Here is a 12,461-nt window from a genome sequence, read left to right on the forward strand (position 1 = left end):
TTGAGACGATTCTCAGAGGTCTCCAGCTGTTCGAGGCACATTTGAAGGATGATTAACAAATGAGTTAAAAACAAAGTCCCCATCTTTCCCTTCTGTGAAAGGCAAGATGACTCCCACTGTCGAATGTGCAGTCTTTCTGTAGAAGCTTGAAAGACAAGCTTATAGTTCATGACATGACAGAGCACAAAAATGGTTAAACAGGGAGTTGCCAGTGACACACACAAAAAAATCCAAGCAGTTTTGCTTTTTCCTCTTAAGATTTCCAAGTTCTCCCGTCTCTATGTCAGTAGCTCCCCCATGCCTTGTGAATGTGAATTATTGTTAACACTCCTCCAGGAGCTCACGTTTCGTTCTGTCCTGTTTACTGACCTGGCTGTTCATAGTGCTTTTACCTCTTCTACCTCCTACTCTGATTTTTCTTTCCCTTTCTTCCTGTCCCCACCTCTGAAGCTCTCATACCAGCTGTCATAACTCATGTTTATTTACTTCAGTCCTTCTCACCTGCCATTTCAAACCTTTCTTCCCTCTTTAAAAAGCCGGTTTTCAATTTATTGGGTTTTTGTCCTTTTTTACTTCATTGATGAACTTCTTTCATCCTCTTTTGAACTTCAGTATTTTTTTCTCCATTTCTGCAGTTCATTGTCTGCGGTTACTTTTTTCCCCTTCAGCCCATCCGTCCACCCGGTCTCTTGTGTCATAGTGAGATCCTGGACGTACTGCACAAGATTGCCCACGGATGGCAGCCATCAGCCACTCGTCCAGGCAAAGCCAAGACCTTGGTAGTGATTCTCTGATGCCCCTTGGTTTTTCAGTCTCTTAAGACTCCTTTGCTGCCCCTGTGAGAACAAATTAACAGGTTTTTTATATATATAGTATCCACCCAAGAGCTCTGACAATACCATGAATTAAGTAAATTGCTCACAGAAAGATGGCAACTGCGATTAAAGCTAACGCTCAAAAACTGTGGTAGAAGGGGAAAAAAATAAAAATGCCAAAGAAATCAGAATGGCAGTTTGAAAGCCACAGAGCTGTAGTTTTGTATTACTGCCATGTAAGTCACATGAAGTAATAACTGAAATGCCTTAAAGGGAACACAGTACAAAGACTCATCAAGTCTCTATGCAAAGCCAAGTCTCCAATTTACCATGTATTTAGATGGCAAACGACCAGAAAACTCTGCTTTAAACCTTGGGAAAAAAATCTAAAGACCTTGTAGCTAAGTGTGGTACAGATGAGAAAATACATTTATGGAGTTGCAGATGGTAAGGACAAAGGGGGGAAAGACAACCTTCTCGAGGAGAGGAGGTTGCATGGAGAGCTCATAGAAACTTTCCAGTATCTAAAGGGGGCCTTCTGGGAAGCCAGAGAGAGACTTTTCATCAGGAATTGTAGCGATAGGACAAGGAGTAATGGAAAAAGGGGAAATTTAGGTTAGATATGAGAAATTTTTTCCTTTGTGTGTGCTGAGACACTGGACCAGGTTGCCCAAGGAAGTTGTGAATGCCCCAACCCTGGCAGTGTTCAAAGCAAGGCTGGATAAGGCCTTGAGCAACTTGGTCTAGTGTGAGGTGTCCCTTTCCAAGGCGGGTGGTGTAAAACTAGATTCTCTTTAAGGTTCATTCCAACCCCTTATCAGTCTGTGATTCCATGAAAACCTCCGTCTCTTCATCACGGCAAGAGACACGTGCAGCACCACTAACCCGTGTGCCCTTTAAAACTCATACTCCATAAACAGAGGGAGCAAGCAATGAATTGTCAGCATGTGCAAACCGCAGAAAGCGCTGATGTCATCGGGATTAAGGACGGACGCCGGGCGAGGTACAACAAGCGGGCACTGGCAGCACCACCCTGCGGCCCGGGCGGCCCGCAGCGAGCGGAGCCGGGAGCCGAGAGCCGGCCGTCGGCTCAGGCTCCTCCCGCGGGAGGCCGGCCGGCCCGGGCCCCGCCTGCCCGGCATGGCGGAGGAGCGGCGCTTTCTCTCGGCCTCCGGGGTGCCGATCGCGCTGCGGCGCCGCCAGCACAGCGCGTCGTGCCGGGAGCTGGCGGTGCGCGGCCCCCGCCTGCAGCTGCGCTCGCTCAGCGCCGCCACCTCCGCCGTCTGGCTGGCGGCCTACGGGCTCTTCGCGCTCTGCGAGGTACCGGCCCCGCCGCGGCTCGGGCCCGGCCCGGCTGCGCCCCTCAGCCCCTGTCCGCTGTCGCAGCGGGGCCCCGCGGGAGTCCCGTGGGCTGGGCAGCCTTGGCTAGGGGCGCCCGGGGCAGGGAGGGCGGCCGCAGCCCGTGGGAAGGCGCTCAGCGCCGCTCCGGGCGAGCCGGTGGGGTGTGCTGGCAAAGGGAGAGCTGTGCCAGCCTCAGGGCCGCGGGCTGCCACCCGCTTACCCGGTGTCTTCTCGGGTGCCTCTTGGTTTGTAGCCTCTTAGACAGATAGGGTAGATTTATGTCTGCGTGCTGAGTGATGCCTGGCACATACTTGTGAGTCCAAATAAAACGTGCTCACTTGGAGAGATGAGTTGTGAGAATCTGAAATTAAGGAGGAATTGAAGAAGGTGAATGGTTTTTAATCTCCAAAAGGATTTTTTCTGAGCGACTTAGCACTGCACCATGAATGTCATCAGTTTTCACAGCTGAGGCGGAAAGACGTTTGCAGTACAGATTTAAAAATTTGCTGATGTTTAAACTAATGCTTTTGGATTTATCAAAAACTGGACCCAGATCAGTTATGTCCAGACTGAATTCAGTAGCTTAACCAAAGAAGCTGGTCACTGTGACCCATGCTTTGACTGTTGCACATCCATTTTTTTCAGTAATCTTTCCTAAGAAATGAAGATAGAGATTGCATTATAAGTCAGTTGTCAGGAGTCAGACTGGAATAGATGGCTCATGTCTGAGTTTCATTTTTCATGAAAGCATACACTGGGTTACCACCCACTGCCTTCCTGCTTGCCTTTACACACACTCCTGCAGCCTACATGCAAGTGACTGCAATTCTTCCTTTTGCCAGGAAATCGGGTCTGAAAGTCTCTCTCTTTGTGGATTTCACTATTTGTACTTCATGACTGTTTTTTTCCCCTGTAATAGCAAACTTTTGGAGAAGTCCTGTATACTTCCTGAAGCCATGGCTTCTTAACTCACATGGTGGTACAGGCTCAGCTTGAATGGTGGGGCTGTGCAGTTCTTTAGGAAGTGTTTGTTATAACTCTCATTAGTGGGTAAATGGCCTGGAGTTCTCTAAAACCTGTACCAGAAACAGATGGTAGGTTTTGGACCTTTAGAATTTATTACCAGGTCTTCAGATGACTTACTGGGGACTACAGTGTCATCAGTTATATGTTAAAATGTAACAGCAGTCCCAGGATTGCAGCATGCAAAAGACATTGATCCTTAGAAAAAGTACAGGATAAAGCAGATTTTCTTTGCATTGGTATTTAAGGCAAAAAGAGGCTGAGGTTTGAACAAGTTTAGACTGGCAGTTCATAGTAAGAAAACCACCAGGGCAGTGTTTATCCTGAAGGAGAGTTCCTCCACTGTGAAAATCCACCCTTGGTTCCTGTAAACATTTCACAACACTTTTTTGTCAGTGACATCATCTTTAGAATTTGGCATAATGCACTCTCATTGACACAAGTGGCTTGTTTGGATTGAGATTTCTGCATTGAACTTGGAAGGAAATAGAATTTTCTTGCAATTATTAGTTTCAGCTCCCACTTCTTTTAGTGCATACTGCAAAGACTGATTTAAACTTCACTACATATATATCAGCCAGTCAGGTGAATAAAATGACTCTACCTAAGTAAAAATGCTTTGCACCTGTAGCTTTAATATACAATTTACTGTGCAATTTTACTTTCTCTAAAGCTGTGTTAAAGTAATTGTAGTACCAGAGCTCTGCCTTTTCTTGGCTTGTGTTACAGAACAGCTTGGTGCTCTCTGCTGCCATCTTCATCACGCTGATTGGCCTGATCATCTACCTGCACTTCGTGAAGATTGACCAGGAATCCCTGCTGGTCATCGGCTCACTCGGCATTCAGGTGACTTCAGCCTATGCCTCAGGGAAAGAGAGCACAACCTTCATTGAGATGGGGCAAGTGAAGGATGTGGTTATCAATGAAGCCATCCATATGGTAATCATACTAAGTCTGTCTTCTTGTGTCTGGGCACACTCACAGCCAGTGTATTTTCATGAGCATGATTTACCAGAGCAATTAAACACAGCACCATCCATTGATTTACTAGCATCAGGAGGTTTATTTCAGATTTTTCTCCTTACTCTGTCATCTCTCACCTTCAAAGGAGAACTCAAACCAAACAAATAACCTCAAAAAGCCAAATCCATCCCTTGGATAATGCCACTGGCATTGAGCTAGTGGGTTTAGTTCTTTCTATTATGCTGTTCTTACAAATCCTGATGTCCAGCTCCATATGTAATCAGGATGGAGATGAGAAGCTATGACAACACAAACAATCGTTTTTCCTGTTGCCTGGGTTTTCTAGAAAGCTCCTGTAGAAAAGCAGACCTTACCCTTCCAGCTAGAGTGTCTTCTTTTCAGGTTAAAAACTTAATAGAAAAAAATAGGCAAAATTATTTCTTTATTGAGTGAAAGCTATTGATAAAAATTTGTAGACTTGACTGTGACCTGGCAGGATTTGCCTTCAGCCCAGTGAGTTGAAACAGATCCTATTCCTGTGCTAACTCCAGGCGGTTTGATAGCACTTTTATATTCCAGTGACTTTTGTCTGTTTGTCTTGTAGCAAAAAGTTATCTACTACCTGTGTATCCTCCTCCAGGACCCTGAAGATCCTCAGGGAGTGTCTGAGGTTGTGCCACTCTTTCAGGTGAGTTTGACTGAATGGTGGAGAGATCCAGATGGTAGTCTCTGTGTGTGCATCAGTTGTCTGAGCATACTTTTTTTCTGCTACAGTAGCTGGTGACAGTTGCCTTTCTCTGGCTGGGCCGTCAGGGTGGGTGGCACTTGAAGTCTCACAGAACTACTTAGTGGGGATGGGTTTTTTCATTTGCTCTCCATTCAAACAGCAGGGAGTTGTGTCAATCTGAACCCAGCCAGGAGTTTGCATGAACTAAAAGTCTTTGGCTCCCACAGGGTGCTGAGGACTTGTAGAGCTTTCTGTGCAGTCCTGTGCTCAGTTACCACCGTAACTCTGGCAATGTGCTGCAGTTGATTTTTCCCTTAGCTCTGTGTACCAAAAGTTCTCATAAATCCTCCTTGGCGTTGGAAGGACGTCCCCTGCCTGCCCTGCTGACAAAGATCATGGTACAAGCAGTGACCAATTTGTTTAATGTATCATAACTTGTTTGTGTTGCCATTACCTCGTCTCCCCTCTCTCTTCTCTCGCTAACATATTCTGACTGTTCATAATCCCATTTTTGGAATGGATTTGCTTTGTGTGTGTTCATGCCTAACACAACAGTGCCCTTATCCATGAGGGGTGGTAAGCAGCACAGAGGTACCTCACTTCTTAGACTGCTGAGCTGTAGAGCCCTCTCTGTCCTTAATTCACCTGCTGCTGGTGACTGTTTTGTAATCTGCCAACACTTTGTGACTGTATACAGTCAGTCTGAATACTTAGGAGTATAAATAGTCTATTCCATTTACACTTTCTGCTAACTCAGTCCCACAATTGTAAAGATCTTTAGTAACAGTAATATAAATTAGATATTTAGTAACAGTAATATAAATTAGATATTTCACATATAAACAAGGGGAAAAGTAGATTTGCTGGAAATCAACAACTACTAAATTCCAGATAGCTGCATTCAAGTACCTGATATTAGTTAGATATGTTGCTTTCCATGTCTGCCTGGCATCTGTATTGCTGTATTGTTTCTCTTTTTTTTTTTTTTTTTTACCATTCAACTCTGACCAGCTTTGTTTTAATGGAAATGCCTTAGCACTGGTAGAGTTGACTCCAGCAGCATAGGAGGTATGGAACTCTTCCATTTTGAAATGCAGTGCCTGTCTGTAATTATTTTAACATGCAAGTTAGTATGTTAGTTTTGAAGGAGCAATGATTAGTACCTTTATTGTGTCTCCTTCACTGGGTTTCTCTAAGTTATGGCAGCCTTCAAAAATACAATTTCTTGTGTCACTCAGCCCAGGAGCCTCACTGCACTGATTTGACCTTTTGTTCTCTCAAGCAACTCTTGCAAGGAGGCATTTGATGGACTTCACACAGTAATGCTGTTGTGGGAGCTCAAAAGTCATAGGATCATAGGGACTGTGGGACCGTGAAACTTTCACTTCCTTGCTGGTTTTAAGCTGGTCCAGGTTAGAATTGCTGAAAAATCATTGTACTTTGATCACTGTTTGCTGTTTGGGTAAAATTAATTGGCGTTTCAGTTCAGAGCCTGATTCTCTGTTGTTTGACTTCTAGAGCTCCAAGCCACGACTAGACTGCTTGATAGAAGTGTACAAAAGTTGTCAAGAGATCCTGGAGCAGAGGAAGACAGCTCCACAATCAAGTGAAATAAAATAGCTGAAAAAAAGACAGCAAACTTTCAGCAGGACTCAGAGGGACACATAGAAAAGCAAGAAAATCTGCCCCATTAGCAGAAATTTTTAGGCTCAGACAAAAGAAGCTTTTTCTTGCCTCTCCAGAAAAGAATTATGGGGAAATAGGGCAAAGGGAGACAAGAAAATGCATCCACTTTTTACTGTTTCATGCATCTGAAAATTATGCTAAAATTAGAAAATAACCTTGCTGGACTGCCATAAGTATGCATGTTTTGTTTTTTATTTAACCCTTTATTTGAAAATCACACTCTAAATACCAAAGCTGATGTGTGGGATCAGATAGTAACTTCCTGAAGACAGGAGAATTTCAGAAGGACAAAACCAGAAAATTAAACTGTTGCATTCAGTTATGTTTAATGGAATAAACATAAAAGAGATCTGAAGACTGACCTCTTCAGGGATCTGCTTGAAGGAGTCCCATGTGATGGGATCCCTAGAGGGAAGAGAGATCTGAGAAAGCTGATTGATAGTCAAGGATCATTTCTTCTGAGATCAAGAACAGTCCATCCAAATGAGCAGGAAGTGGAGCAGAAATACTAGGAAGCCTGCATGGATGAGCAAGCTGTTTCTGGCAATGCTTGAACACAAAAGGGAAGTGTACAGAGGGTGGAATTAGGGACAGGTGATGTGGGAGGAATATAGCAACACTGTTCAAGATGCAGTTAGAAAAGCTAAAGCCCAGCTGGCGATGAATCAGTTGAAGGATGTCAAAGGCAACAAGAATGGTTTCAGTAAGTGCTTAACTGTCAAAAGGAGCACAGGGAAAATGTGAACCCATTGCTGAATGGGACAGGGCCTGTTGACATGGGACATGGAAAGGATGTGGCATTTAAAGGGCCACATGAGTTACTCTCAGAATATGAGGCACATGTGTTGTTGAAAATGATGGTAATGACAACGTGAATAAAGTTTTATTAATCTGTGCTCTTTGCAGTAACTCAAGGTTTGGAAATTCTTCTTTGTTGATAAGCTAAAAGTTACTGTAACACTTAACTGGTATTTTTCTCTCTATATTCCACAACTCCTTAGTAATATTAATGAGGTGACTGAAGTGTCAAAAGCTAAACCCACTTGGCAGGGGCCTGGATTCATGCTTATTTTGCATACAATGCTGTACCATGCTTGTCCACATAATCTGTAAATGAACACTTGGCACCATACCATCATGCAATAAGGTAGAGATAGGGGGATTTGTGGTTTTTTTTCCACAGTCCTACGAAGTTTGAAAGACAGAGGTTAGTTAGCTCATGTCACAGAAGTATTCTCGTTGTCCAAGTGAAAGGCAGCAGCTTGGGGATGTGCCACTGCCTTTTGTGTCAGAAGAGAAAAGATGGCTCAACAGAGTGGACAGAGTCATGGGCTCAAGACTGTGCTGGGAGTGCTGACTATGCTGTAAAAGTCCTATGAAGTCCTCAGGACATGCACTGAAGAAATTACCAAGAAGCCGTGTCACAGCAAGAAGTCTGAAAGATAGCTTCAGCAATCTTTTGAAGGAGTAAACATCCTGTACACATGGTGTAGTTGTCCACTTAAGCTAAGAGACAATCAGCAGAGAGAAACAAGGAATCAGTCTAGGGCAGGTTTATACCAGCTATGGTTTGTGCCTGGATACCAAACACAATCTATGTTCATTTTTGTTTCCATCAAGAATATTTTGGCTTTTAAAATAGTTTATTTCATTCTGAGAATACTACACATTTAATTCATGGTTATTAATTCACGAGCTGCATTTTATTAAGACAAAACTGAAATCTCACAGTATCTTCCAGACAGCCTTTTACTTACACACAGCAGTTAGGAACACAAAGGCTTTTGTCATCTTACTCTATGCAGCATTAACAGTCATTGCCAAAAGCATTGATTAAAATAAAAAATTATTTTCTCTACCAAAGAATCATACAAAGTTGGTATCTACACAGGGTGGGGTGTTTGAAGACAGGTAAGCTATAAATAGGAGGGGTGTGTGCATCCATCAGAGTGGGGTGGTCCCTGAAACACTCAAGTATTGGTGAATATTTTTAAGAAGTAAGAAAGAAAGAAAGAAAGTTTTGTGTATCATGCTTCTCAATTTAAAGTGCAGTTGTGGCAAAAAATAATGAGTTTCAGGAGAGCTGCTGTTTATTTCACATCTCTGCTTCCTGTTTGTCCTGGTACAAGTCTCCTCAAGTCTCTGAGGACACGAGGAAATACAGCCTGGGGACTTCTATGCCTTGAGTGTCCCCAGCAGTGATGACAGCTCCACCCTATTCTGAAGCAGCTTTGTTACTGGTGGGATACCAGAAGCAAATTGTCAAACTGCCCTTCAGATACAGGAGAAATTGTCAGGCACAGGTGATAGAGTGAGGAGGAGTAACACTGTGTATTCTATCTGACACAGCTGTACTAAGATAATTGTGAGAGAGAGGGGAAATACAAGCTACTATCAGGACATAGAGAGACTGGAAAGTATCTAAGGGAAAACAAAAATTACTAACTATCTTTTCAAAGTTATTTTCGGCTCAGAAAACTTCTACCCTTCTCTGTACCTTCAAGGGATGGTCTTTAAATTCATAACAAGTGGGTACATTACAGCATGTGCAAATCAGGTCACTGTTCACAGAATCTTTTCCTGTCTTAGGTCTGCCATACTGTTTCTATAACTCACCAGAGGATGGTTTGGGGTTGGGTTTGTTTTGTTTGGTTGTTTGGGTTTTTTTGTTTTATATTACAAAGATGCTGATGAGGGATTGCTTAGAACAAATTTTGTCTGCCCCCTGCTCTTCTCTTTTAGTCTGTGGCCTTGCACCCATCATAAGCATGAAAAAAATCCTTGATCTATCGGCTCCCCCATGTGCATTAGTTGGATGTGCCAAGGTTGGGTGGCAGGAACTAAGGAGTAAAAACACTGGTATGGTTGGTTTGTTTATTTGCAAATAACTGGTTTGCTATTACTGACTTTGGTCCAGTGGTTGGATTAATACTGTTTTAATTTGGGAAAGCTGCCCATGAATGCATAATTATTATGAAGTTGAATGTGGTACTTTCCAAAGTGCAGTTTTTCTTCCTTAGCTTTTTTAGAATGCTTCTCAAAATAGCTGAACTTAAACTAAGTAGATTTAGATTTTTTATGAAGAATTTATCTTTTTCCTTTATTTGTTTAAAATTCAATAATTTTCTCATAATGAAGTCACTTTGAAACAGATAAAAAAAAAATCAAACCTACCAACATTCTTTAGGAAAGTCAGAAGAACATAAGTACACAATTGCTGACTACCTCCTCCTTGCTTACAGTACATGAAGGAAGCAGGAGTTTAAAAGAAGCAGCTTCTGTCAAGTCAGAATGGCAGAGCTTGTCTGGGAAGATCTGTCCTAGTTGCTGAAAGACAGAAAAAGTACAAAATTTGCTTGCCTTGTCTTCTTTTTTCTGAGATAATGTGCAGTTCCAGACACATCTACAACAGTGGTTATCAGAAGTGTTAGAAAGTGCTTGTCTGAGAGTGGAGCATGTGACACACGGAGCCCTGCCCTGCAACAGCAATCTGATGTTCATCTATTGCATGGAACAGTGTCGGTTTCCAAAAGGCACCGGTCCTGTAGGTGCCAGGGCATTCTCTGACACTGTCCAGGTCCCAGGTGTTCCCAGTACTCAACACAAAAGGACCCTAGGCTTCCACCTTTATTTAAAGTTGAAAATACTCTTAAGTACTGCTGAACTCTAATTCTATACTCACTATTTCAGGTCTGAAATCACCCTTGACTTGCATCAGAATTATTCTTGTGAGTTTAATTCCTCTTCCTTCTTAGCAATGTCTTTCTTTTATGTCTGAGCAATAACACAAAAGTTTATGTTGTTTGAAATCTGAAAATGGGAGGGATCAAAGAAAATATATGTACATGTAAAGTAAGGCAGTACAGTAGAAGATGGAAGAATGAGTGCAGCTGTAATGACTGGAGCACTGTGCAGGCAAATGACCTGAGGAATGGTATTTTGGATGGAATGTGTAACAGAAAGGAAACTCCCACACAGTCCCCCAAATCAACTTTTTTTTAAAGAGAAAGTACACTGCCTCTACCTCTAAGGACCTTTATCTATTATTATGGAAAAGGAATCAGAGCCTGCATTAATCTGTGGTATATAACCAACAAAATCAGCTCATGTGGAACAAGCCCTTAGAGCAGGGTGGGCCCCTTTGTGCTTCGGGGCACAGAAGGAAAAAAGCACCGATTTTCAGTCTCCCAGGGCTTCTTGGCAGGTGCTTGGCTTCGTGAGGGCTGTGTGGAACACAGCAGGGAAGGAGTCGAACGACAGTTAATGTAGCTGGCAATCAGAAGTGTTGCTTCAACAATCTGGAGAAAAGAGAAAATTATTAACTGTAGGTTAGAATTAGAGGTAAGAATGCCCTTTGATTTTTAGGATCTATTGACTGCATGGCTTTTGTAAATGGCTTTCTCCCATGGAATTGTTCAGTTTTAAAATGAAGCCCTGTCTTTAAGAGTTAGGTGGAATAAGACTCTTGTTGAAAGGTTCCAGCTTGCAAAGGATCTGTTGAATATATATAGCTAGTGCAGCAACCACAAGTACCAGTCCCCAGGGCTTGTACAAAACACCCAGTCCTGATGCTGCCAGCTGGAAAGAAACTCACTTTTCATTTGGAATTACCTTCGGAATTGCCATTGTGAATAGGAGTTTTTCAGTGCTATTTTTTCCAGAACTTCTTTCTTTCATTTTACTGACTACAATCATGAAGTCATCTCGACAGCCTCCAAAGGTCAGCACAGAAGAGTATGAATAAGAGACTTTCAAATGCTGCAGACAGAGAGTTTGAAAAAGTCATAGTTCTGTAAAAAACTCCAAATGTCTACCTTAAACTAATATATTAGTTTATATTGCTACTTCCTGCAAGAACACCAGATCTCCAGCAGTGAAGGGCAGTAGATGGCTCTAAAGGTAAGAGTTGGCAGAGAAAGCTCAAGTGAGAATTGCATTTCTGGTGTGCTCGAGGCCTCACTACTTCATAGTACAGATTTTGTTATATTCCAGATGGTGGTAGTAAGCACACACCACTGAGATTTTGCAAGATGTATGAACATGTTTGCTGCCCTACCTTACGCTGCAGCTGTAATTTTCCTTTGTCTGTGGAGTGTTCAAACATAACACTGCCTTCCCTCATCTCTGACTTTTACAAACTAACTTCTAATAATAATTCACATTTGAAGTTAAAGACAAACTGTTAGTGACTTTCACTGGACTCATGGGAATGCCTTTCTGTGCTAGGTAAGGTATTCCTCTGAAAGAGTGTTCCTCAACATACCATTGTCTTATAATCCAGTATGCTGATACCATCTTCGTTCACAGCTATCCAGACTGGACCGTCTTCCAGGCAGGAAGGCAAAATAGGCTAGAGAGAAATAAAATTATGAATTCAGGTATTTCTTGAACACCACAGAATGATATTTCTGATATAAATGTTGAGATTTAAGGATAAAGTGAGGATGAGAAAAAATCCTAAATGCTTATTACTAAAGGCTTACTGGTGTGACCTGGTTTGAGTTTTAAGACAGCTTTCCCCAAAATTTGGAATAACATTTTCAGATTTACATACACTTTTTGGAGTAGTGGCACAAGAGATACAAGGATAACAAAGCTTTTGAAATTAATTAGATGCCATCAGTGTGGTTAAAAATGAAGGAAATGCTAGAACAGAGCAACAGCGTGCCAACTCTGCTCAGCACACATGTTTATACTGCTCCTATCTGTCAGGAAGAGAGTGAAACCTTCTGGTTTCTATACCAAGTACCATCACATCAATGCCATTTTGTTTCTTACAAAATCTTACAGCAAATGTGCATCAATTGTCTGTTGAAGATGACTTGTTTTGATTAACAACAGAAAATCTTTCCTGGGAATCTGCTATTACATGGCTAATGCCATAGGCTTTGCTGTTTAATTGCTGG

General features: G+C 42.4%; 2 protein-coding genes across 4 annotated transcripts in view; one reads left to right on the plus strand and one right to left on the minus strand.

Moving 5' to 3' along the window:
- The first annotated feature begins 1,913 nt into the window (after positions 1-1,913).
- Positions 1,914-7,464, plus strand: PIGH (phosphatidylinositol glycan anchor biosynthesis class H). Its single transcript, XM_064713971.1, has 4 exons — positions 1,914-2,135; positions 3,909-4,118; positions 4,747-4,830; positions 6,388-7,464. Exons 1-4 carry the CDS (start codon positions 1,956-1,958, stop codon positions 6,487-6,489), a joined length of 576 nt encoding a protein of 191 aa, XP_064570041.1. The 5' UTR covers positions 1,914-1,955; the 3' UTR covers positions 6,490-7,464.
- Positions 7,465-8,189: 725 nt separating this feature from the next.
- The window catches only part of PLEKHH1 (pleckstrin homology, MyTH4 and FERM domain containing H1), a 54,125-nt gene continuing 49,853 nt past the window's right edge, over positions 8,190-12,461 (minus strand). For all 3 annotated transcript variants that reach the window (XM_064713968.1, XM_064713970.1, XM_064713969.1), the window contains exons 27-29: positions 11,819-11,905; positions 11,167-11,313; positions 8,190-10,853 (exon numbers count right to left, since the gene is read on the minus strand). In XM_064713968.1, coding sequence (XP_064570038.1) covers positions 10,677-10,853; positions 11,167-11,313; positions 11,819-11,905 — 411 coding nt within the window. In that variant the 3' untranslated portion in view covers positions 8,190-10,676. The remainder of the gene's footprint in view (positions 10,854-11,166; positions 11,314-11,818; positions 11,906-12,461) is intronic.

The sequence above is a fragment of the Zonotrichia leucophrys genome, chromosome 5, assembly GCF_028769735.1.
Source record: "Zonotrichia leucophrys gambelii isolate GWCS_2022_RI chromosome 5, RI_Zleu_2.0, whole genome shotgun sequence".
Classification (NCBI taxonomy): domain Eukaryota; kingdom Metazoa; phylum Chordata; class Aves; order Passeriformes; family Passerellidae; genus Zonotrichia; species Zonotrichia leucophrys.